At 37.3% G+C, this 27,950-nt stretch overlaps 1 protein-coding gene across 2 annotated transcripts in view; it reads left to right on the plus strand.

Moving 5' to 3' along the window:
- LOC136858451 (uncharacterized) overlaps nt 1-27,950 on the plus strand; it is a 114,682-nt gene that overhangs the window by 25,747 nt on the left and 60,985 nt on the right. For both annotated transcript variants that reach the window (XM_067138001.2, XM_067138000.2), the window contains exon 2: nt 27,765-27,913. In XM_067138001.2, the coding sequence (XP_066994102.1) occupies nt 27,765-27,913 (149 nt within the window). The remainder of the gene's footprint in view (nt 1-27,764; nt 27,914-27,950) is intronic.

Genomic DNA, 27,950 nt, shown 5'->3' on the forward strand with positions numbered 1-27,950 from the left:
GATTCAAAACTTTCATTCAACAGTCATATTCACAAAATTACAAGTGATAGATCAATCAATCAATCAATCAATCAATACTAATCTGCATTTAGGGCAGTCGCCCAGGTGGCAGATTCCCTATCTGTTGCTTTCCTAGCCTTTTCCTAAATGATTTCAAAGAAATTGGAAATTTATTGAACGTCTCCCTTGGTAAGTTATTCCAATCCCTAACTCCCTTTCCTATAAATGAATATTTGCCCCAGTTTGTCCTCTTGAATTCCAACTTTATCTTCATATTGTGATCTTTCCTACTTTTATAAACGCCATTCAAACTTATTTGTCTACTAATGTCATTCCACGCCATCTCTCCGCTGACACTTAGTCGAGCAGCTCTTCTTCTTTCTCTCAATTCTTCCCAACTCAAACTTTGCAACATTTTTGTAACGCTACTCTTTTGTCGGAAATCACCCAGAACAAATCGAGTTGCTTTTCTTTGGATTTTTTCCAGTTCTTGAATCAGGTAATCCTGGTGAGGGTCCCATACACTGGAACCATACTCTAGTTGGGGTCTTACCAGAGACTTATATGCCCTCTCCTTTACATCTTTACTACAACCCCTAAACACCCTCATAACCATGTGCAGAGATCTGTACCCTTTATTTACAATCATATTTATGTGATTATCCCAATGAAGATCTTTCCTTATATTAACACCTAGATACGTACAATGATCCCCAAAAGGAACTTTCATTAGGGTTTATTATTAAAAATACTCGGGAACTTAGGGATGAATATACTTCAAAAATCTTGTTCAGTCATCTTGTTAGAAGTAAACTTGAATATGCATGTGTAGTGTGGGCTCCTCAGTATATGTGTACAATTTACGAAATAGAAAAAATACAAAACAAATTTTTGCGTTATTTATATTTTTAAAAATATAACCGATCATCATATCATCAAAGAGTTTCTTATAGAACTCTATTAAATGAATTTGGTTTAATGCAGCTAAGTACGCGTAGAATATGAGCTCAACTGATATTTCTTTACAAGACAGTTAATGGAATATTAGATAACCAAGAGTTTCTTAAAAGAATCAACTTCAATACCAAGAGGGTAACTCTTCATTTGAGACAAACATTTTACTGCCCCTTCTCAAGCACTTCACATCATAAAAATTCACCTGTTGTAAAAATGTGTGAAGTATATAACAGAATATCTTCACACAGCAGACAAATAGATTTTGCTTTATCACGTCCTTTATTTTCAAAAATGTTAAAACAATATTTACATTATAATGAATAATTTTTTTGAGAAAATTAATTCAGCACTGAAATATGATGTATGTAATGGCACTATTATTTTTCCAATGTATATGTGTTTGTGTATTTGCTATTCTTATGAATATTTTTCTTTTTTCTCGGCTAATTTGTTTTTTATCTTCTTTAACTTTAATATTTTATATGTGTGTATGTTTTATTGAAAATGTGTTTAAATTATTCTTAATTTAGTCATGGCAATCTTAGTTTTTTAATTGTTATATATTATTTTGTACATATAGGTACAATTTATATATTGAATGTATTTTTTACTATCCATTGTAATTGGGGATATACCCTGTTATGGATGTATTAATAAATAAATAAATAAATAAATAAATAAATAAATAAATAAATAAATAAATAAATAAATACGGTAAATAAAACTATTCTGTTCAAGTTCCCTAACTGAACAGAATAGACCCATTTCATATGGTCGGATACAGTACTCTTTCTTGCTCTCTCTCTCTCTCTCCGTGGCACATAGAGAGTATAATAGTCTTTTATTAATGAACTAAGAGCAGAAGGAATGTCATAAATGTGAAGGAATGTTTGGGACTTGTAAAATATGCCGGTTTCCAAACCTATTCATGGTCTTGATTTTTCACTTTGAAAGGTTCAATGGACTCAACATTATAGATAGTACAGTATGTTATTTTTACAATTTTTGTAAATTACTGTTTATATAACTGCAATCTTCTGATAGCTTTGATATTTTTAACCTCTCAATAATTAAAAAATATATGACTTTGTATTTTAAGGAAGAGACTTCATGAAGATTTTCTATTGTGACTGAGTCTGTCTGACATTTATGCATTAGAGATGGTGTTTCAGCTTTGTTTAGAAGCATGCTACCTTCAGCCAGAATTGTAAGACAAATAATTTATGAAGGATATTGATCTCTGCTTTATTGGAGAATCTATATGAACACGATCAGTTTGGAGGGAAGTCACAGGTACTTTGTGTGACTCCAGAATACCAATCCAACTGAAATCAAAGATCTGTTGAACTGTTGTATGTCCAGTGGCGTTATATGGCACAGAATACTGACCCGTGACCAAAACTAATGAAATTCGACTTCATGCAATGGAAATGTGCATGGTTCACTGGACAGGAGTGTGTGTCACTCCAGGATCACATCCGAAATATCACTTCAGGCAGCAGTTTGGTATTGCCCCCATTCAGGATAAAATGCAAGAAAGGCAACTACGATTGTTTGGCCACGTGTTATGGGCAGAACGTAGAACAGTTGCCAATACATCCTATCACCTTGCCGTTGATGGCCGATGACAATTTGGCAGACCCAAGCTATGGTGCCAGGACACTATCAACATGGAAATGAGAATCTGCAGCATTCATCCAACTGCTGCCCAGGACCGAGCAAAGGGGAAATCCAAGTTTCCAAAAATGGATATTCCAGCAGGGCAACATTAAGCTGACGATGACAGTTGATCTCTGCTTTACTGGTTATAATCAAATCTATATGAAAAGTCCATACTGTCATTCTTCTTTGAATGAAGAACTGGATTTATTAAGTTATTTGCACCAAATGAAATTGTTGCCATTGTCTTATGAACTCAACAGTCATCAATAACTTTAAGAGACTGTAGCACTATTTGCCTCAGAAGCATGTTTGATATAGTAAGTAGAGTTTAATTGTCCTGTGATATATTTAAATGAGGTGGTACAGCTTTTCATATAACAAAAGAATGAGCACATCATATTATATTTCCTCACAGGTATGCTTTCCTCAGAGACAACTGAACCTATCCACAGGATCTATATGGGAGGTAAATTATATTTGGATAATGTGAGGCGAATGGAGGAGGATAGGTTACCTAGGAGAATAATGGACTCTGCTGTGGAGGGTAAGAGAAGTAGAGGTAGACCAAGACGACGATGGTTAGACTCGGTTTCTAATGATTTAAAGATAAGAGGTATAGAACTAAATGAGGCCACAACACTAGTTGCAGATCGAGAATTGTGGCGACGTTTAGTAAATTCACAGAGGCTTGCAGACTGAACGCTGAAAGGCATAACAGTCTATAATGAAAATGTATGTATGTATGTATGTATGTATGTATGTATGTATGTATGTATGTATGTATGTAATAATTAAGTCTGATAAAATATCAAAATTTGAGGAATATACAATACCATGCACCCAGTCTTACTTTCGGCGAGTGTACGTTAAAACTCTCAGGTGGAGAAGATACTGCATAGAGAGGTCATAGAGAAAGTAAACATAAGTAAATAATTGGCCACAACAAAGCAATGTTTTCATTGGTGGAGAAATGATATATCTTTCATATTTAATTAAAATATTTGATAAGTGCCATTGTAGGGAAGAAGTCACTCCACAGTATGCACTAGCCATGCGTCTTGGTGGGTGTGCTATTTACCAACAGATGAGCCCAACTTAGCACACTGGGGTGAAACGCTGGCAACCAGAAATGAGTTTGCTGGAAAATGTATAATGTCCAATAACGGATCATTTATATTGGTATTTTATTTTATAAAATACTTCCTCTCATGCAGAGGCTGCCTTGTGACAAAGTATACTTTTACATTTATTTTTAGAAGATAAATAGAAATACTGTACTTGATAAATGTTGAAGGTAACCTAATTGTAACAGTGATTTATTAGAATTATCAGTGAGCCCCTTAAGGCTATGATGGCAATCTCCCGTAACGCTGTAACTGGCAGAGACATCTGTTTCCAGAAATTAGTGGCAAAAGCGGGAATCGTTCCCCTTGCTCCAATCATCAGACTTACTATGTCGATTTCCTCTATCTGGTATTTCTCCCTGTAGTAAGGAATTGTTGGTAAGTAAATATTCCTTTTCTCTAGGTTAACATCTGAGGGCTGCGACTTATGGCTTTCAAAGCGAATTGTGGGGTTGATGATGTAACCTCTCTTCTTATTCTTGAAAGCAATGATGTCAATCCTTCTGTGGCTTCCGTTGTCCGTTGGATAGCACCAACCCTCTAACTCACAATTTTTATCCAGTCATTTGAAGCAAGTGGTATGTTCCGAGCTGTCAGTGGAGAGATGGCGTGGAAAGATATTAGTAGACAAATAAGTTTGAGTGGTATGTTTAAAAGTAGGAAAGATCACAATATGTAGATAAAGTTGGAATTCAAGAGGACAAATTGGGGCAAATATTCATTTATTGGAAGAAGAGTTAGGGATTGGAATAACTTACCAAGGGAGGTGTTCAATAAATTTCCAATTCCTATGAAATAATTTAAGAAAAGGATAGGAAAACAACAGATAGGGAATCTGCCACCTGGGTGACTGCCCTAAATACAGATCAGTAGTGATTGACTGATTTATTGATCAATTGATTGAAAAAGGTCATTGATTTTGGTATTATCATACAATCAGATAGGTATTAGAAATGGAATGACTGAGTGAGTTGGTTGTGCGATTAGGGTCATGTAGCTGTGAGCTTGTATTCAAGAGGTAGTGAGTTTGAACCCCACTGTCAGCAGCCCTGAAGGTGGTTTTCCCTGCTTTCCCATGTTCATACCAGGCAAATGCTGTGGTCGTACCTTAATTAATGCCATGACCGCTTCCTTTCCACTCCTAGTGCTTTTCTAGCCCTTCATCATCATAAGACCTATCTGTGTCGGTGTGACTTAAAGCAAAAGTGTAGAACTAGAATGAAGATTTCTTGTCAATTCGAATTATGACAACTTTTTTTTTTTCTTTTGTAAATATCATGGTTAGAGTATAGCAAAGACATAAAGGCTTGTTAGACTTGGGAACATAAGGCAGAGGAAATCTAAGAGATCTTATAATATGTTTGCTAGATTTTCACTACAGTAGTTTCATTTATTGTCTATATGCAATTCAAAAGTGTTAGTTCACAAATAAATAAATCTTTTTTAGACACAGTCCAGTTACATTACTATGACCACTTCCGATACTTGAGGTCAGTAGTGCATATCGTATGAGGCATGCCGCATGTCATGAGCGAGCATAGTGGATATATAAATAGTGTGATACGCCATCTTCACATACATCAGTCATTGTTGTCATGGGTCCAAGTTGTAAAGAGATATGATCATCGGCTTTTGGGCTAAGGGTGGCAGTACTTCTGAAATGACATAGTTTGTGAACTGTTCTTTTGCTGCTGTAATGAAAGAATATAATGACTGGAAAAATAACACCATTGTGAATAACTCACAAAGGAACTGTGAACATGCCACTGATGTAAGAACTAAAAGGCTACAAATGTCTGTAAATGACAACCAAGAATATGAACCAGGGAGCTACCAGACTTGTCTAAAATGACAGCTCAGCAAACCTTGCTGCATATGCAGTTCCATAACTTAAAGAATAGACCTTACGTCCATAATATGAAAGGTGCATAAACATAAAAGGTGTCAATGGCAGTATCTGAATTGGATGTCAACTGAATGTGAAGGGCTGTCTGCTCTTTCACTTTCTGCTTCATAGAACAAACAGCAGAAACCAAACATTCTGTAGCATTTGCTGGAAGAATACAAGCTGGTGATGACAGCATTATGGTGTGGGGAATGTTTCCATGGGATTCTCTGGACCACTTATCCATGTGGAAGGCACTCGCACCGATTTGATTTTGAATCCATCCTTGCAGATTATGTGCGGAGGTCAAAGTTTTGAATGAATATAATACATTCTTCACCCTTCATTGTCAAAAATTAAATGTAAGACTGAGTCCCAGTAAAATGACTATGAGGATTCCCACCTGACAAATCATGGTTGTAAACTGCATTATATTACATTCCTCCACATGACTTTATGTACAAACTAATGCTGGTAGTCTTCTGTGGTGCGGATAATATCTTCCAACAAGGTAATACACCATGGGATATAAATGTCCAACTGTAGTTGAAAGAGCACAACCCAGACTTTCAAATACTTCCCTGGCATCTTAATTCCAAAACTTCAATCCAGGTAAGCTTTATGCATTGCTGGCAGCAGGATTTCATACACATGTCATAACCTACCAACACCTTATTTATTCACTACCCAGCTGCTGTCCATTCTGCATGCAGCGGTTACTCTGCATATTGGACGATGGTCATTATAATGCAACTTGACTCTGTATGCAGAATGTATGAAAAATGCTGTCCAATAATCACAGACAATTACAGAGGATCAGGACAATTAAAATTTGGATAGCACCAACCCTCTAACTCACAATTTTTATCCAGTCAATTGAAGCAAGTGATGCAGTGTTATTTTAGACAAGGGCTGCAGCCCAATTATTGCTTGAAATGCCTCAAAAAGATCCCCCCCATAGAATGTTGAGAAACCCACTTTCTTGGTGTTTGAGGGATCTTGAAACATTGAGAGTATCATAAGTTGTGTTGAATGGTGGAATATCCCTCACTTAATTCCTATTATGTAACATTAAGAGTAGTGAAAAAAACGGAGGTCAAAGTTTTGAATGAATATGATACATTCTTCACCCTTCATTGTCAATTAAATGTGATTCTGAGTCCCAGTAAAATGACTATGGAGATTCCCACCTGACAAATCATGGTTGTAAACTGCATTATATTACATTCCTCCACATGACTCTATGTACCAACTGATGAGCCCAACTTAGCACACTGGGGCAAAACGCTGGTAACCAGGAATGAGTTAGCTGGAAAATTTATAATGTCCGATAATGGACCGACTACATTGGTGTTATAAATTTGCTCATTCGGGACAAATATTTCAGATTCCCTATGGGAATCAACATCTACATCATCTGATGGTCGGACAGGCGTCAATTTTTTGGAAATGAGACAGTCTCTTATAGTGCATTGGGACTGCTGGTAGCTTGAAGTAGCCTACGCAGTGGCCTCCACGGTATGTAGTAGCCATGCGCCTTGGTGGGTGTGCTATGCACCAACAGATGAGCCTAACTCAGCACACTGGAGTGAAACTCTGGCAACCAGGAATGAGTTAGCTGGTAAATTTATAATGTCCAATAACGGACCAACTACGTTGGTATTACATACCACTTAGTCAGCAGCTCGTCTCCTTTCTCCCAAGTCTTCCCAGCCCAAACTTTGCAACATTTTTGTAATGCTACTCTTTGGTCGAAAATCACCCAGAACAAATCGAGCTGCTTTTCTTTGGATTTTTTCCATGTCTTGAATCAAGTAATCCTGGTGAGGGTCTCATACACTGGAACCATACCCTAGTTGGGGTCTTAACAGAGACTTATATGCCCTTTCCTTTACATCCTTACTACAACCCCTAAATACCCTCATAACCATGTGCAGATATCAGTACCCTTTATTTACAATCATATGTATGGGATTACCCCAATGAAGATCTTTCCTTATATTAACACCTAGGTACTTACAATAATCCCCAAAGGGAACTTTCACCCCATCAACACAGTAATTACAACTGAGAGGACTTTTCCTATTTGTGAAACTCACAACCTGACTTTTAACCCCATTTATCATCATACCATTGCCTACTGTCCATCTTTCAACATTATCGAGGTCATTTTGCAGTTGCTCACAATCTTGTAACGTAGTTATTAATCCGTACAGAATAACATCATCTGCAAACAGCCTTATCTCTGATTCCACTTCTGTACACATATCACTGATACATATAAGAAAACATAAAGGTTCCTTGAGGAATTCCCCTCTTAATTATTACAGGGACAGATAAAGCTATGCCTACTCTAATTCTCTATTTTCTAGAAACATAGCCACCCATTCAGTCACTCTTTTGTCTAGTCCAATTGCACTCATTTTTGCCAGTTGTCTCCCATGATCTACCCTATTAAATGCCTTAGAATCACGATACAGTCCAATCCCAACTAGAGTATGGTTCCTGAATCCAGGATACCTGCTATATCTTGCTGGAATTCTACAAGTTGAGTTTCAGTGGAATAACCTTTCCTAAACCCAAACTGCCTTTTATCAAACCAGTTATTAATTTTGCAAACTTGTCTAATATAATCGAAAAGAATGCTTTCCCAAAGCTTGCATGCAGTGCATGTCAAACTGACTGGCCTGTAATATTCAGCTTTTATGTCTATCACCCTTTCCTTTATACACAGGAGCTACTATAGCAACTCTCCATTCATTTAGTATAGCTCCTTCATGCAAACAATAATCAAATAAGTACTTCAGATATGGTACTATATCCCAACCCATTGTCTTTAGTATATCCCCTGAAACCTTATTAATTCCAGCTGCTTTTCTAGTTTTCAACTTTTGTATCTTACTGTAAATATAATTGTTGTCATAGGTAAATTTTAATACTTCTTTAGTGTTAGTCACCTCATCTATCTGGATATTATCCTTGTAACCAACACATACTGCTGACTTAATACTTCTGCCTTTTGAAGATCCTTGCATACACACTCCCCTTGTTCATTAATGATTCCTGGAATATCCTTCTTGGAACCTGTTTCTGCCTTAAAGTACCTATACATACTCTTCCATTTTTCACTAAAATTTGTATGACCACCAATTATTGGTGGTGATTTTCAAGGCAAAAACAGTTATCTGGTTGAATATCTCTTAAAAGATCTGTCGGTTTCCCCCTGTAGGTGGAGGTGGTAGAAAAACACCCACGGTACCCCTTGCCTGTTGTAAGAGGTCACTAAAAGGGGCCCCAGGGGCTCTCAACTTGGGAGTGTGGGTTGGCAACCATGGGGCCCTGAGCTGAGTCCTGACATTGCTTCCACTTACTTGTACCAGGCTCCTCACTTTTACCTACCCTATCTGACCATAAAAAATCTGAAGAATTGCCCTATATGTCCATAAAAGTTAATGGTGCCCAATTCTGGTCAACTATCTTAGGTAAATAACTAATGTCATAATTTTTAATTACTGTAATAAAACTGTATATACTTTGAGTGTTTCAGAAATGAATGAAGAAAGAAAGCAATTAAGTTCGATACTGTTTGCTGACAATAATAGCTGTGTATAGTTAATGTCTGAAGAGTTGATTACTTTCCTTTCATGGATCTCCTCATAAGTGCTACCTACATATCATAGGCTGAGCTCCAGCTGTATGAAGTATGAATTAATGAGATTGCTGAATGACACAAGATGTGACGTAGCTCACATGTGGGTTGACCTTAACCTACTACTTCCTCTCAGGATAGCACATTAAGTTAAACTAATGAAAACAATGACAACACTAAGCTATAAATCATCCACTTTATCCCACATATATAACAAGAATGCAAAAATCCTGGAGAAAGAAATTTAACCCTAATTGTATATATTTTTGTTACTTGCCGAGTACCATACTCTTCATTCAAATTTTATGAACATTTTATTTTTCACATCAGTTTAATCCATTGGAAACAGGCTGTGGATTTTTCATTTACAAATAATAGCTTGGCTGAGTATCTCAGGTGGTAGAGTGCTGACCTTCTGAGCTCAACTTAGCAAGTTTGATCCTGGCTCAGTGCAGGTGTATTTAAAGGTGTTCAAATATGCCATCCTTATGTCAGTAGATTTACATGAGAACCAAAAACTGTAGTTAGTGGGACTTGAAATCAATAACATTATTAACAAATAGTATATTACTACAGAGCTGGAGGGAAGGAGTTTTGGAGGTTGCTCAGCAACATCCTTCCTAACTTCTCAGAAAGGAGACCAAGGTTTGGCCTTAATCAATGCATGCAAGATTTTCTAAATGAAGTAACATTCCTGTGTTCTGGATATCACAGAATTGTAGGTTTGGCATCTTATGATCACTAGATTTAAAATCATGCAAAATTGCAAACTTGCTTGCTTAGTTTCTCAAGGGGAGTTATGACTGAATTATTTTATTTTTTAAAATGTAGTACATTTCTTCCTTTGTCAGATATTGATATCATTTAAGTTGCTCCACCATTTGTAAAGCTCTTAGCGACCGTTTATGTGCTATGTATTTAAAGTCCTACGATGCTCTGAAGTAGCACAGTATGTTATGACCTTGTGTGTCAGGGCAGAAATAGTTGGTGTGACCAAGAGAATATGAGAAGACATCAGAAATGGCAGAAAATATTCAAGGAAGAAAGAATTAGGAAGTCTGAAGGGGGTGCAAGGCAGTTCTGAAATGAGTAATTCTTTTGCTTTTTTCTCGCTTTGCAATTTTTAATATTTTGCTCTGTACAAAATGCTCCTTGTAATGCAATCTCTATCAGAATTTGTTTTAACTTTGGTGAGATTGTTCTCAAAGGTACAAGTATTTAAATTTGTAATGGATTGTAAATAATTTAAATTTTAATATGATTTTAATTTTTTTAAATTTAGAAACAAAATTTTAAACATTTCTGGACAGAATAGTATTCATCTCATACTAAACCCATTGCTATTCAATTTCCACACATATTAGGTAAATGTCAAAGAAATTCAGCTTGATGAAATGAAAACTATTGCACAAGAGACTTTATGGAACTACTTTCTAAGTATAAAAATTGAAATAATATTTGAACCAATACAGCTACATGCCTCTAATTTGGTAAAATATATGTTTATTTGTACCTGAATGCAACAAATAATTTTGCTAAAAATCACATAAAACTGTAGAATTTCAAAATTCAGTCCTAACTCCTCTTAAGTTATTGTTGCTTAATTAATGCATAATTACAATAAACACTTTTGAGATGAAACACTCTGGCAAAACATTTTGCCACTTTTTTTTGTGTGTGCATGAAACCTCAGTTGTGCTTTGTTTGTAATTCTCTGTTATTACAGCTTCCTTGTGCAAACATAAAAGTAGTTCTATGGAAGAAAAAGGATGTCATCTGGAAAGAGATTACTTGTGTCTTTTATAAAGTAAAGCTTTTCTGTAATAATCAGCACATATTAAATACGTTTGCAGTCTCTTTCTGTACGTGTTGTGAAAAGCCTGACTGTGACTTCAGCAAAGTCTTTATAAGAAAAAAATTATCTTTGTTTTGTTTATTTTAATTTTTTATTTCCAATGATAGGTACATTGATAAAGACATCATTGACCTTTGCATCTCCTGGCTTCCAAGTAACAGGTGGTCATTCTTGTTTGTTAGAGCAATGCAGGTTTTCAGACCACTTCTGTTCATAATCTCCTGTTGGTTGCAAAGCTTGTAGGATGGCTCAGGAAGAATACCGAAGCAATATTATTATTATTATTATTATTATTATTATTATTATTATTATTATTATTATTATTATTATTATTATTATTATTATTATTATTATTATTATTATTGTGTGTGGCCTCCAAAGAGGCCTGATGCAGGTCTTTCAAGTTGACGCCACCATATAGGCACCTGCGCATTTGTGAGAATAGGGCCCTACCTATGATGAATTCTAACGATGAAGACAGTACACTCACCCAACCCCTGACCCATCAGAATTAACCAATGAGAGTTAAAATCACCGACTCAGCAGGGAAATAACCCGGGACCCCCTAGACCAAAGGCCACCATGCTGACCGTTTAGCCACGGGGTTGGACACCAAAGTGATGAATATGTTTCCCTCGGCAGTCGCATCACACACCCAAACTAACTAAGCAACTACCCCTCTTCACGACCAGTCAAGAATGTTCGAGCTTTCTTTCTTACTATGGCTTCTGAGATATCCTGTCTTCCAGAGCATAATAGCTATATTCATTAAATAATTTTTTGATAGTCAATCTGGCAGATTGGTAAGCTATTTTGTCATTAATATTGCTTGTTTATAAATGTTTGTACCTTTATTCATTTTTTAAAATGTAATTGGGTATGCATATATCACAGCCTTGAATTGACTCCAGAAATCAAGGGCAAGAGTTATGCAAGGTCTGAAGATTATACTTGTCTTTGTTTCCTGAAAATGGCCTTAACTAAGGTAAAACTCCAGCATTTGCCTGCTGCAGAAATTGGAAATCACGGAAAACCATCCTTAAGCCTGCTAATGGTTGGGTTCAAACCCGTCATCTCCCACTGCTACACAGCCCATGTTGCTTGGTGAAAATATAGTGAGGAAGAATAGTTATCTCAGTAATGGCACAGTACATACCCACTGGAGTAAAACAAACTTTTCCAAGATCTTTTCAAATCCCACTGATAAGGTGAGACCAAAATCCTCTAACCAAAGGGGAACAAAGACTGAAGATCATGAGTTTTGCAGATGGAAACATTGGTAACATTGTGGAAACAGCAGCTGAACTGTATAAAATTGCCCTACAACATTTTAAAGAAATAGACCTCTATATGTGTCTCTACATCGGTACCTATATGTGTCAAGAAAGGAAACTATCAATTAAGAAATAAGACCGTAAGCCTGTGGTGAACAAATACATTGTGTCTGTCTGTTAGGTCATCAGCCCAGAGGCTGGTTGGATCCTCAAATAGCATCACCAAAGGTTATGCAGTTATAAGGAAAACTCCAATAACCAATGGCAGCACCAAAATGAGGCATACTAGGCAAGATGAGTGAGTTAGTTTGCCATTGCTTTCCTCACTGGGTCAGAAAGTACTATTGCAGCACGACTGACCCTATGAGCAGCACCTTTCATAACACTCAGATGCACCAGTCATGCTCTGAATGTCATTACTCAGCACTACCCATACCCCAGCAACTTCCATATTGTCACAGCCATGGATGTTGACTGGGACTGCGGTGGAAGCTACACTTTACTCTGGCCTGTGCCAAGAGATGGATGCAAAAGTACTGTATCCATCAAGAAATGACAGCAGGCAGATACATTATCTATATATATAAAATAACTTGTCCTGACTGACTGACTGACTGACTGACTGACTGATTGACTGATTCATCATCGCAGAGCCAAAACTACTGGACGTAAAGAAATGAAATTTTGGGGATATATTCATATTAAGATGTAGGTGCTCGCTAAGAGAGGATTTTTGGATATTCCTTCGCTAAGGGGGTGAAAAGAGGGGTGAAATTTTAAAATGAGTGTGTCTATATCTCAAAAGTTTAAAAGTTTACAGATGTAAAAATTGGTATTTAGAATCTTCTTTAAAAATAAGGAAATACGTATTTTTTTGTTTTCAGAAAATCCCAATAGGAGGGGTGAAAAGGGGTGAAAATGGGGAAAATGGGTTGAATGCCCTTAATCAGGATACCAGTACTTATATCTCAGAAACTGAAGATATTACAGACCTGAAAATTGGTACTTTTGATCTCTTTTAAAAATAAACACATATTTTTTTGTTTTTGCAAAATCCAATTAATGGGAGGGTGAAAAGGGGGTGAATTTTTAAAATGAGTGAATCTATATCTCCAAACGTTTAAAGTTTGCAGATGTAAAAATTGGTATTTAGAATCTTCATTAAACATAAAGAAACAAGTATTTTTTTGTTTTCGGAAAATCGCAATAGGAGGGGTGAAAAGGGTTGAAAAAGGGGTTGTATGCCTTTGATGAGGCTACTTATATTTCAGAAACTGAAGATATTACAGACCTGAAAATTGGTGTTTGGGATCTCCTTTAAAAATAAAGAAACACGTATTTTTTTGTTTTTGGAAAATCCAGTTAATGGGGGTGAAAAGGGGGGGATTTTTTAAAATGAGTGTATATATATCTCAAAACTGTTACAGTTTATAGATGTAAAAATTGGTATTTAGAATCTCCTTTAAAAATAAAGAAACACGTATTTTGTTTTCGGAAAATCCCAATAGGAGGGGTGTAAAAGGGTGAAAAATGGGTTGAATGCCTTTAATGAGGATACATATATCTCAGAAACGGAAGATATTACAAAACTGAAAATTTGTATATGGGATCTCCTTTAAAAATAAAGAAACACGTATTTTTTTTAGTTTTTGGAAAATCCTATTAATGGCGGTTAAACAGAAGTGACAAATTGGGGTGAATTTTTTGAAAGATTATTATGGAAACGTAAAATGTTACAGACGTAAAAAGTGGGTGTTTGGAATCTCCTGTAAATGTAAAGAAACATAGGTGATTTGTTTTTGGAAACTCCATTTAAGGGGAACCCAAAAAGGGTGAAATTTTAAAATGAGAATTTTTACAGTATATCTAAAAAAACTTAACATGTTACAGAAGTGAAAAATGGTATTTTTATCTCTATTAAACCTAAAGAAGCGTGTATTTTTAATTTTCGGAAATACCACTTGGGTGGAAGGGGGGGGGGTGAAAGTGACTGAACATGGTGTTGAATTCTTTTAATTAGGCTACTGATATATTAAAAATGAAGATGTTACAGACGTGAAATTTTATATTTGCAATCTGCTTTAAAAGTAAAGAAACACGTTTTCTCGGAAAATCCAATGAAGCGGGTGAGGGGGGTGAAAGAATTGAAAAATTAATTGACTTTAATTGTATGAGAATATATACATCTGATAAAAACTAAAGTTGTTACAGACGTGAAAATTCGTATTTGGATCTCCTTTAAACACCAAGAAAAACGCGTTTTCGGGGGGAAACCATCTTGGGGGGCGGGAGTGTAAAGGAGTTGAATTCCTTTCATGAGGACACATAAATCAAAAAGTGAAGAAGTTAGAGTCGTGATAATTGGTATTTAGAAGATCCTTCACTATTAAAGAAACACGTATTTTTTGCGGGAAAATTCATTTAGGGGGGGGGGGGAGTAGTTTGAAATGAAGTGACAAAAGTAAATTATATTTATGGGGATACTTATATCTCAAAACTGAATGTAATAGACGTGAACATTGGTGTTTGGAATCTCCCTTAAACATAAAGAAACACGCGTTCTTTTAATTTGGGGGGGGGGGGGGGTTGGCAGTAAAAACTAATCGCGGTGGGGTGTAAAAGGAGGTGAGACCAATTGATTTTACTGTTCTTAATGTACTTATAAGGATCGTCCGTTGCTCAGGCGGCAGCGCGCCGGCCTCTCACAGCTGGGTTCCGTGGTTCAAATCCCGGTCACTCCATGTGACATTCGTGCTGGACAAAACGGAGGCGGGACAGGTTTTTCTCCGGATACTCCGGTTTTCCCTGTCATCATTCATCCCAGCAACACATAATAGTAATAATAATAATAATAATAATAATATTGTTCCGGACCGTCGTCAAATGTGTGGATCGCGCTGGAAACGGCTCCTGGACGGGTAATGACTAAGAATGCAGTCCGACCGCGGGTTCAGTGCCGCCAAGGCACCCAATATGGTACCACGCCGGATCTCCTGAAGGATTTTATCCAGATTCAAAATGATTATAGGAAAATACGGTCTGGCAAAGATTTACGGACCAAACTGACCGGGATGAATACCTGAGCCTAGCCCGGGAAGTACGAAATTGATTGCTGGAAAGGAAGATTGAAAAATGGGAGGAAACGTGGCGTAATCTAATAGAAAACGAGTCAGATCGGGAATATTGGTGGATTCTCGCTGAAAACGTGTCAGATCGCGAATTTCGGCGGATTATATATCTAAAACAATAAGCATTCAATTACAAATTTCAGTATAATACCGTAGCGAAGCACGGGTACCTTGCTAGTCTATATATATAAAATAACTTGTCCTGACTGACTGACTGATTCATCATCGCCGAGCCAAAACTACTGGACATAAAGAAATGAAATTTTGGGGATATATTCATATTAAGATGTAGGTGCTCGCTAAGAGAGGATTTTTGGATATTCCGTCGCTAAGGGGGTGAAAAGGGGGGTGAAATTTTAAAATAAGTGTATCTATATCTCAAAACTTTAAAAGTTTACAGATGTAAAAATTGGTATTTGGAATCTTCTTTAAAAATAAGGAAACACGTATTTTTTGGCTTTCAGAAAATCCCAATAGGAGGGGTGAAAAAGGGTGAAAAAGGGGTTGAATGCCTTTAATCAGGATACCGGTACTTATATCTCAGAAAATGAAGATATTACAGACCTGAAAATTGGTACTTTTGATCTCTTTTAAAAATAAATAAACACATATTTTTTGTTTTTGGAAAATCCAATTAATGGGGGGAGGGTGAAAAGGGGGTGAATTTTTAAAATGAGTGTATGTATATCTCAAAACTTTTAAAGTTTATAGATGTAAAAATTGGTATTTAGAATCTCCTTTAAAAATAAAGAAACACGTATTTTTTTGGTTTTGGAAAATCCTAATAGGAAGGGTGGAAAAGGGTGAAAAAGTGGTTGAATGCCTTTAATGAGGCTACTTATATTTCAAAACCTGAAGATATTACAGACCTGAAAATTGGTATTTGGGATCTTCTTTAAAAATAGAGAAACAGGTATTTTTTCGTTTTTGAAAAATCCAAATAATGGGGGGTGAAAAGGGGGGTGAAATTTTAAAACGAGTGTGTCTACATTTTAAAACTTTAAAAGTTTACAGATGTAAAAATTGGTATTTAGAATCTCCTTTAAAAATAAAGGAACACGTATTTTTTTGTTTTCCGTAAATCCCAATAGGAGGGGTGTAAAAGGGCGAATAATGGGTTGAATGCCTTTAATGAGGACACATTTATCTCAGAAACTGAAGATATTACAGAACTGAAAATTTGTATATGGGATCTCCTTTAAAAATAAAGAAACACATTTTTTTTTTTTTTTTTTTTTTTTTTTTTTTTTTGGAAAATTCAATTAATGGCGGTTAAACAGGAGTGACATTTTGGGGTGGATGTTTTGAAAGACTATATCTACAGAATATCTGAGAAACGTAAAATGTTACAGACGTAAAAAATAGGTATTTGGAATCTCCTGTAAATGTAAAGAAACATAGGTGATTTGTTTTTGAATACTCCACTTAAGGGGAACTAAAAGGGGGTTAAATTTTAAAATGAGAATTTCTACAGTATATCTCCAAAAACTTAACATGTTACAGAAGTGAAAAATGGTACTTTTGATCTCTATTAAGAATAAAGAAACGTATATTTTTAGTTTTCGGAAATACCACTTGGGTGGAGGGGGGTTAAAATTGACTGAAAATGGTGTTGATTCTTTTAATTAGGCTATTGATATCTCAAAAATGAAGATGTTACAGACGTGAAATTTGATATTTGGAATCTGCTTTAAAAGTAATGAAACACGTATTCTCGGAAAATCCAATGAAGGGGGGGGGGGGGTGAAATAATTGAAAAATTAATTAACTTAATTGTATGAGAATACATACATCTAATAAAAACTAAAGTTGTTACAGACGTGAAAATTGGTATTTGGACCTCCTTTGAAAACAAAGAAAAACGCGTTTTCGGGGGGAGGGGGAAACCATCTTGGGGGGCGGGAGTGAAAAGGAGGTGAATTCCTTTCATGAGGACACATACATCAAAAACTGAAGAAGTTAGAGTCGTAATAATTGGTATTTAGAAGATCCTTTACTGTTAAAGAAACAAGTATTTTTTGCCGGAAAATTCACTTGGCGGGAGGGGAGTGTGAAAGGAAGTGTAAAAAAAAGTTAATTATTTTTATGGGGATACTCATATCTCAAAACTGAAGGTAATAGACATGAACATTGGTGTTTGGAATTTCCTTTAAATATAAAGAAACAGGCCTTCTTTTAATTTTTCTTTTTGGGGTGGGGTAAATAAACTTAACGGCAGTGGGGTGTAAAAGGAGGTGAGACCAATTGATTTTACTGTTCATAAGGTACTTATAAGGAGCCTCCGTTGCTCAGGCAGCAGCGCGCCGGCCTCTCACAGCTGGGTTCCGTGGTTCCAATCCCGGTCACTGCATGTGACATTCGTGCTGGACAAAACGGAGGCGGGACAGGTTTTTCTCCGGATACTCCGGTTTTCCCTGTCATCATTCATTCCAGCAACACTGTCCAATATTTCATTTCATTTGTCATTCATTATCCATTGCCCCAGAGGAGTGCAACAGGCTTCGGCAGCCGGCACAATTCCTATTGTCGCCGCTAGATGGGGCTTTATTCATTCCATTCCTGACCCTGTCGAATGACTGGAAACAGGCTGTAGATTTTCGATGTACTTATTCTGACCATAAACCGATCATTTAAATCTTTCCTGGGCCATCTTTTCCTTCGGAGAACGTTCTTAGATTACAGTAGATGCTCCTGACAAATAAATAAAAATTTAAACACATTTGAAATAAACAATAGGAATGAGATTGCCCGTCAAATTGTTCACCTCTATAATGAGGCCAATAATGCACGGAAGTATGTCATTCGTATCGCCAGAAATTCCGCACACTTGCCTACGCGCGACAATGGTGCTGGTCACATTGTCAACAATGACAATGGCAGCAGATGTAATTTACCGCCAAGTAGCGGTCTTACATCTTGCTGTGGTGTCCAGAACATCTATAATAATAATAATAATCATGATAATAATAATAATAATAATAATAATAATAATAATAATAATAATAATAATAATAATAATAATAATGTTCTGGACCGTCGTCAAATGTGCGGACAGCGCAGGAAACGGGCCCTGGACGGGTAATGACTAAGAATGCAGTCTGGCCGCGGGTTCAGTACCGCCAAGGCATCCAAGACGACACCACGCCAGATCTCCTGAAGGATTTGATCCATATTAAAAATGCTTATAGGGAAAGATGGCAAAGATTTAGGGACCCAACTGACCGGGTGGAATACTTGGAACTAGCCCGGGAAGTACGAAATCGATTGCTGGAAATAAAGATTGAAAAATGGGAGGATACTTGCCGTAATCTATTAGAAAACGAGTCAGATTGCGAATTTTGGCGGATTCTCGCAGAAAACGAGTCAGATCGCGAATTTCGGCGGATTATATATCTAAAACAATAAGCATTCAATTATAAATTTCAATATAATACCGTAGCGAAGCACGGGTATCTTGCTAGTCTAGACATAAACTTCTCGACAAACTGATATTTGATCCTCAAAGCACCCTGAAAGCGCTAAGAGACCATGTGGAAATCCTTGTTAACTTGAAGTTCAAGATGGTGGTATGCATGCCAGTGGTTTAAAGCATTCTCTGTGCTTTAATAATTGTTTCTTTGGTAAAATGTGGAATGGTGTTCTTGAAAGACCTAACAGTTCATTTGGTTAAGTCTCCTGAAGAAGAGTTGTTTCCTGGAATTACTCTTGGTAAGTGAGAAAGCATTCTGTTAAGTATCTCACTTGATATGGCAGTGAGAGTCTCAGGCTGCTGGTAGCATGGCAACCTCACCGTATCGAGATGCAGTTTATATTGGCTGTAACTTCAATCTTAAAATTACATGGTCTAGAAATGCCGCCCCAATGCCAAATAATCTACTTGCCAATAGCTGTCTTGCTACTTTCTGTTACATTTTTCTCCATCAGTTGATGTTTGAAGCTACCTGCAGTGCATAGAATTCCCACTCTGTACTAGACCTCTTCTATACTAAGTCCCCATCAACCATGAGGTCCCTGGATGTAATTCCTGGCTTCTATGATCTCGAAGCTATATTTAAAACTTAAGCATGAAGACATGTTTACCACAAGGACAGCCCCGCTTCTCACTCCCTTAACTAGTCGCTACTGTACCACTAATGAGGTCCAAGAAAGCCTTCGGAGAGCCAGGCAGGCCCCTTGCAGTGAATGGCCCAGATGATGTGCCAGTGAGAATGCTCCACCGCTGTGCACACACACTGGCACCATTCCTTTGTGCAATATTTAACATCAATAAACAATGGGACTGTGATAGATGAATGGAAGTAAGCTGAAGTCGTTCCTGCATTCAAAGATGGCAACAGAAAAAATGTAGAAAATTACAGCCTGGTCTCTTTAATATCTGGTATCTACCATATGAATGTACGGAGTGCCTTATTGGTAAACAGGTGCTGGATAAAAGTATTTGAGTGGAAACATTCCTTGGACTGTGTAGCTCTTGACTGGAGTAAGGCCGTCGACCAAGTACTTTATAAAGATAATATTTTACATGTGATGTTTTTGTATATATCTTTTTTATATGTATGTCAACTGAAGATGATCCCTTAGGGGTCGAAACCGGTCTTGACCTAATTTACCACTTTTGAAGTAAATAAATCTGTGTATTGATAAGGTGGTGACTTTTAAATTATCTTTATACTGTGAGACCAAGTACTTTATCAATGATTATTTTTAAAATTAGGCAAGGCCAAGCTGCTGGCATAGTTGATCAAATGCTATGTTATTGTGCTTAGCAGGGCCTGATCAGATCAAACTTTGGTTACTTAAGGAGTGATCCAAGGTAGTGTGATTGGGCTGCTTCTGACCATGTACACTAAATCTGCCAGGTTGTGTATCGTATTTTATTGCGCAGTACACTGATGACGCCATACTTTACAGAACCATTAGAAATGAGAACGATGCGGATAGGTTCCGGTCAGACCTTGATAATGTAGCCTTGTAGTGCAGTGCAAATAGAATGTCTTCAAATGTACAGAAGTGTAAATATATCAAATTAACTACTTCTAGAACACCACTATTACATCAAATTTCACTGTGTGGTAAGAACATGATGCCTTGTTCCTCAATAAAACTGCTTGGTATCCATATTTGAAGTAACTTAAAATGGAACATACATATGGAGGAGATAAGGTACAAAGCATGCAGAGTTACTGTAGTCACGTTCTAGTCGGTGAACCATGGCAATGGCTGAGTGACCTAGCAAGTGATCCTGAGAGTTGGGATATGTATTACGATGGAATGGGCATCTTCGACATATTCTGAGTCCTTGTGCTCAGCACTTTAAAGAGCTTCATCGCTATATCCACTCTGAGACTCTGCAGATGCTTGATTTCATACAGTCCATGTGTGGTCCGTAACCTGTTAGAGGAGAGATTCTCACTGCGTCTAAGTGTAAGTAGAGTAGCATCCTGCTTCACAGAATTTTCACAGAGCATGCTCAGAATGTTTTAAGCAAGTCTTGAACCTATGGGAGTAACAGAATCCCACTTCCATTTGAGAGGCGAGGGACTTTGGAAACAACTTGACAAACAAAATATAATTGTTGGGGAGCTATTAATATCAGTGTGGCTTACAGAAGAAAGAAAGTAGAACTGGCCGAGACAACAAAGAGGACGCGTTTGGATATGTTAGGAATTAATGATATGTAGGTAAGGGGAAAAAATTAGTGAGAGGAGATTATAAAGTATACTGGACAGATGTTATAAAGGGCAGAGTGTGGGATAGTACTGTTCATAAGGAATACCATTGCACGCAGCATAGTTTCTGTTAGGCACATAAATGAACAACTTACGTGGGTAGATTTAGCAGTTGACGGAATTAGGACAAAAATCATCTTAGTGTATTCACAGTGTGAGGGTGGACATGAGGATGAAGTTGACAAGTTCTATGAAGCACTAAGTGACTTCGTACTCAGGGTCAACAGCAAGGGTAGTATAGTGCTACTGGGTGATTTCAATTCAAGAGTTGGGAATAGTACTGAAGGATACAAAAAGTTGATGTGTAAATGTGGAGAAGTTATGGAAGCTAATGGGAATGGGAAGCGTTTACTGGACTTCTGTGTTAGTATGGGATTAGCAGTTACGAATATATTCAAGCATAAGGCTATCCACTGCTATACATGGGAGGGTAGGGTCACCAGATCCATAATAGACTATATGATAACCGGCTTTGAATTCAGAAAATTTGTTAGGAATGTGCCAGTATTCTGGTTTTTTTTTTTTTTTTTTTATCGTACAGACCACTTTCTGATCTGTAGTTAATGAAGTATCTCTGGGCCTAGCATAGAGAAAGCAAAATATTTCTGCAGACGAATAAGGGTAGGGAATCTCTACGATGAGGAAATTAGAAGTACATGGATATGATTAGTGAAAAGTTCCAAACAATAGACAGTAAGAAGGTTTAGGATATCGAAAGAGAATAGGTGGCATACAGGAATGCCTGGGAACAACTGTCTGTAAACATGGGAAAAGGCAAATATCTTGTAAGAGTGATGAAGTTAGGGCAGGTTGAAAACTTAAAAGGAAAGCAATCTTGTGACTTAATTATTACTCTAGATAGAACATCATCCACAAAAAGCCTTATCTCTGATTCCACTTCTTTACTCATATCATTTATTTTAATATAATTTAATGCAACCAATGGCCATTAAATAGGTATATTCAAGAATACATGGATAAATACAATATGTAGTTCCCTGTGTTAATCACTACAAAATTTGGTCAAAGACACCACTCTTTTTCCACATTCCTGGAGGTGATAGTGGTAATGATACATACAATCCTCCTGCGTGTCATTGTGTTTCATATTGTCAAATATTCTGTGATGGAAATCACATACCGCAAATCATGTCATGACATGTCGTAGCTCATAATTTGATTGTTTCCAATCTTGAGTTATCATGGCATCCGTGGTATAAAACACGCTCCATATTTCTTTCTTCTTTGAATAAAGTTCTTGTAGAACACTGTCGTAAGCAGGTGTAGAATGTAGTAGCACCTATTCTCACAGGTCCTTTATGAAGAACCTTTCTCTTACTAGATCATATACCAATTGTAAGGGAGTAAATTTTGATTGAGAACTTTTTTTTGAATAAACAGCTTTGGTCTTCTCTAAATCTCTTAAATTACTCTTGGTAAGATGGTCCCATATTAGCTGTAGTCTGTAACTAACTGTTGGTGAGATTTTCACTGTAAAGAACTTCATCGCTGTATTCATTCAGAGACTCCGCAGATGCTCAATCTCATTCATGGCTATTACCGCAGCAGCGACCTAGTCTTTTATATGTAGCGTGAAAGTGGTACCCTTGACCTGTAGAGTCATTCCCAGGTATTTAAAGGAAACCGGCTTTGATAATATCTCACTCTTGTAATAAATTGTCTTTCAATGCAATTTTCCCTCCTTGTCTGAATGTCAAAACTACTGTTTTACTTGCATTAAGCTGTAAATCGTTTCTACCTGCCCATTCCACTAATCTATCAAAAGCTGCTTGTAGATCTTCACTTGACTAAGACACAGTTGCCATATCATCAGCATAGACATAAATTTTTACATTCTCCGCACTTACTCTCCTGATTGTGTCCGTGGTTGCTATGTTGAACAGGATTGGGCTCAATGGATCCCCCTGAAGCAGTCCTGTTGTTTGTTCTGTCGGAAAGGACATTGTCAAATTGTCATCGATTTGTACATAGTTCTCTGCAAATATATTTCCTATCAGAACAAATATGGCAATTTCACTTCCAATAAGCAGCACAAGTTTTCCTATTGGTAATACTCTATTGGCAGAGTCAAAGGCTTTTGAGAAGTCAATAAAAGCAACATGTAGTTTCTGTTTGTGTCTTCCTGTTGTTTCTAGTATGTCATTTTATAAGCACTGAATAGCCTGTAGAGTAGATGTGCCCCTTCATGGTGAAGAGGACAAATTGGGGCATATATTTGTTTATAGGAAGGGGAGTTAGGGATTGGAACACTTTACCAAGGGAGGTGTTCAATAAATTTCCAATTTCTTTGGAATCATTTAAGAAAAAGCTAGGAAAACACAGAAAGGGAATCTGCCACCTGGGTGACTGCCCTAAATGCAGATCAGTATTTGGTTGGTTGGTTTGTTTGTTTGTTTGTTTGTTTGTTTGTTTGTTTGTTTGTTTGTTTGTTTGTTTGTTTGTACACTCCCCTTGTTCATTAATTATTCTTGGAATGTCCTTCTTGGAACCTCTTTCTGTCTTAAAATACCTATACATACCCTTCCATTTTTCACTAAAATTTGTATGACCACCAATTATGCTTGCCATCATGTTATCCTTAGCTGACGTCTTTGCTAGATTCAATTTTCTAGTAAGTTCCTTCAGTTTCTCCTTACTTCCACAACCAGTTCTAATTCTATTTCTTTCCAGTCTGCCCTTTCTTCTTAGTCTCTTTATTTGTTATAATAAAGTTTGTTTAAAATAAATGTTGTTTGCTGAGGTAATGTAGGGCAGGTTAAGAAGAACTAGGAGATAACAAAAACCACATGGATCCAACTTACGAATACTCTCAGCCCTGAGTTTCTCATTTTGCGTGATTTCAGTAGTAAACGGAAGGTTAATATATCATTCATCCTATTGCTGTATGCCAAGGGCCAAAACATGGCCCACAGGCTGCATCAAGGCTGAAATTGAGTGTAATTAGGCCCCTGGCTTGTGAATAATTTATCAAATTGAATAACGTGAAAACTAAGTTTTATCAGTCAATGAAGGGAATAACATAGTTTCTAAATATGGTGCACAATTCTTACAGCTTAATTAAATCTATGAGGGGCTAGTAGAAGTGTTGCCGTCCCTGTAACCATCCAAAAACCAGTTGTTGTAAATTACAGGGAGGTCGCCATGAGCACTTACCCATGTTCACTATCTCTTTATTTGAGGTTAAGGCTGTTAGTGCATATGTAAGCCTACTCCAACATAAACCATGTCGATCCAGAGTAAAAAGGAGAAGCGGACAGTGAATGTCATCTTCAATGCTAAGTGGTCAGTGAAATGTGTCGTTATAGGGAAAGTGAGCAAAGCTATCCTTTGATCTGATATTTGTCATCACTACAAAACAAAGCATGGTGAAAGCTTTGATAAATTTAAGGACAAGTTATATGAACATAAATTCAAAACATTAAAACGTGAGGTTTGAAAAATGTGAAGCTTTCATGAGAGTTATGTTTATGAATTGCTAGAGAAATCTCCAAAGGAGCAAGCTATTCACAGATTGCTGTTTGTATTAAAAAGTATGCTTTAATTGTGGCTGGAGAACTGTTTACTAACAGAATTGAACAGTGTAAAGCAATTAACCTTTCAGCAAACACAGTGGGACATCACATGGAAGATATTGGCTAATCTTTCTACTCGGTTACCAGAAAACCTGTGAAATTTCTGTGTTTCTCAATAGCCCTGAACGAGTCTACATATATTGCTGCTACAACTGAAGTTTTTTTTTTTAGAGGTGTTCACAGAGAGTTCAAACTTACTGACTGCAGTCGCTTAAGTGTGGCCAGTATCCAGTAATCGGGAGATAGTGGGTTCGAGCCCCACTGTCGGCAGTCCTGAAGATGGTTTTCCATGGTTTCCCATTTTCACACCAGGTAAATGCCGGGGCTGTACCTTAATTAAGGCCATGGCTGCTTCCTTCCAATTACTAGGCCTTTCCTATCCCATCATCGCCATAAGACATACCTGTGTCAGTGCGATGTAAAGCAAATAGCAAACTTACTGAAGAACTGACAGATCTGATTAGCTTGCATGGGACAACAACAGACAAGGATATTTTCTTGGGGGTGCAGAAAACTTTATCTGGAAAGTACAACCTTCCCCTTTCTTGGCTCAAATCTGTCGTTATCATAATCATCATTTTGAACAGTTTCCATTCTTTAGCTAGGTTTGTGGTTTATTCTGGTGCATTGTTTTACAACCACACGCCATTGCTGATGGCAACCCTCAGTGAAATCTAAAAAACTGCTCCTAACCTGGAGAACAGACACTCTTGTAGCTACCCTTAACCTGGAGTACTGATGTTACCCAGTGGGTTTCAAATGCATTTCCTCCTCTGAGGGACCATCACCTTCCCAAGAGAGCTCCTGTGCCTGAAACCGTTGGCCCTTTCAGGGTGTCAGTAACACTTTGGTGCTATTCACAATCATTATGGTGATAAGAGAATGGAAATATGGATCAAGTAACCACGAGCATCTCCGCAGATTAATGGTAGCTATGAGTTCAAACGTTTAAACACACTCTCTCCTTGGCCTTGCATACACTTACGCATGTGCCTACCTTAAATACTGGGCCTGTATTCTACTGCTGAATCCTTGAGCTGACATTGCCATGATTACAGCCAGTCATTTCTTCATCTGATTCCTACAGTGGAGGTAGTGTGGTGCCAATATCTCAAAAACAGTTTGTTTTAGGGCCTTAAAACATAGTTTTCAGTGTCCAATGAACATAGATTTTTGTTCTTCACGTTGTGAGGCTTAAAATATGCTTTGTCTTGTCCTTGTACAACATGGATATTTCACCTATATTGACCTATGTTAATATGCCAAAGGACCTAAATCTAGGTATGGAGAGGGCTGTCCAAATTTCTTGTAGGGTCCTAAAAGGTAAGTATACAAAAAAAATTCAGATTGGTGGAACGGTATAGATTTATATAAGGAACAGACGGATGGACATTCTGCTTTATATATACTCACAGATAATGTACTCTTTGGAAATAAATTTCACTTTAACACATGTTCAATGGCTTCCATAATGACAGACAAACGCTTCAAGACAAATGTGAACATTCGCAATGACTTTGCGGCTTAAGTCTTAAGTAATTCAGCTGGATATTTCAACAAACCACGCATGCATTTAGATTACATTATTTCAAAAGAAACTTTTATTTTCAAGAAACCCTACATTAAGAAGTACAGAGTGAGTTGGCTGTGTGGTTTGGATAGTGTAACTGTGAGTTGGCATTTGGGAGAAATTGGATTTGAGCCCCGCTGTCGGCTGCCCTGATGATAGTTCCCCATTCTTATACCAGGCTACACCACACCTTAATTAAAGCCACGGTCGCTTCTTTCCCAGTTCTAGCCCATCATCACCATAAGACCTGTCTGAGTCGGTGCAAAAAAATATTTTAAAGTTGCAAAGATTTAAACCTGAACCTGAAATGCTGCTCAAAATATTTTTTTATTTCACCACGGGACACACTGCCATGGCATGAAGCAACACAGTTTCAGCATGCTATTGAACAGAGAGATGACTGTAATCTGCCATGGTGAAAACACAACTGAAACAAAGGTAGTTTATGATTGGATCCACAACAATGACCTCTCCATATTTTTCTGGGATACAGTCAAGCCTTATACGAAAGTTGAATGGCGTTTCATCCATGATTAAAATTATTTACACCGGTAAATGTGTCAGCTATACATGCGCCACCCTGTAGTTGCCCAAATATGATGACGAGATATGTCGGACTCAATTGTATTCCTGCCTTAGCTCTGAGCTGATCCTCTGTTATTGTGTTCATTTGATACAGTCAGCCTCAGTGTATTTCCTTTCCTCGGTCAACTGTACCATTTCATCATCATCTTTCATTCAGCTGAAGAGTTAAAACAAGAAGAAAAATTCACTGACCCTTTTAGATCTGATACATCTGATATATATGTAACAGAAGCAACTTTCATGCCGGGCGAGTTGGCCGTGTGGTTTGGGGCCGCAGCTGTGAGCTTGCATCCAGGAGATATGGGTTTGAACCCCACTATTGGCAGTCCTGAAGATAGTTTTCCGTGGTTTCCAATTTTCACACCAGGCAAATGCTGGGACTGTACCTTAATTAAGGCCACGGCCACTTCCTTCCCATTCTTAGACCTTTCCTATCCCATCGCCGCCATAAGACCTATCTGAGTTGGTGCAATGTAAAAAATAAAAAAAACCTTCATATCCATTGTGCAGACATGAGGGAGAGGAAGGGAGAGAGAGAGAGAGAGAGAGATCTGTCTTTGCAAGAACTATGCAGTATGTGTTTGAATAATGCTTATTTACTCTTTACACATTAGTTTCTTACTTTAAAAACATTCATATACAGTATACAAATGAGAATATATTCCCTTTCTTTTAAGCCTTCTTTTGACAAGACTACAAAAGCATCTTGAATGTGGATACATGTAATAAGGTTGATATGTATTTTTGTTGCAGATGCCATGGAAGAGGACTGTACAGACTTTGAGGGCAAATCCGTTAGTCATGGCCTCTATTATGTGCCCGGTCCCAGTGCTTGTTCACTGTGTGTTTGTTACCATAGTGAACCCATGTGGTGCAGAGCTATCTACTGTGATCCACCCTATGTGAGCTCCTAAAATTATTTTAAACTTGTATATTATG

The sequence above is a fragment of the Anabrus simplex genome, chromosome 1, assembly GCF_040414725.1.
Source record: "Anabrus simplex isolate iqAnaSimp1 chromosome 1, ASM4041472v1, whole genome shotgun sequence".
NCBI lineage: Eukaryota > Metazoa > Arthropoda > Insecta > Orthoptera > Tettigoniidae > Anabrus > Anabrus simplex.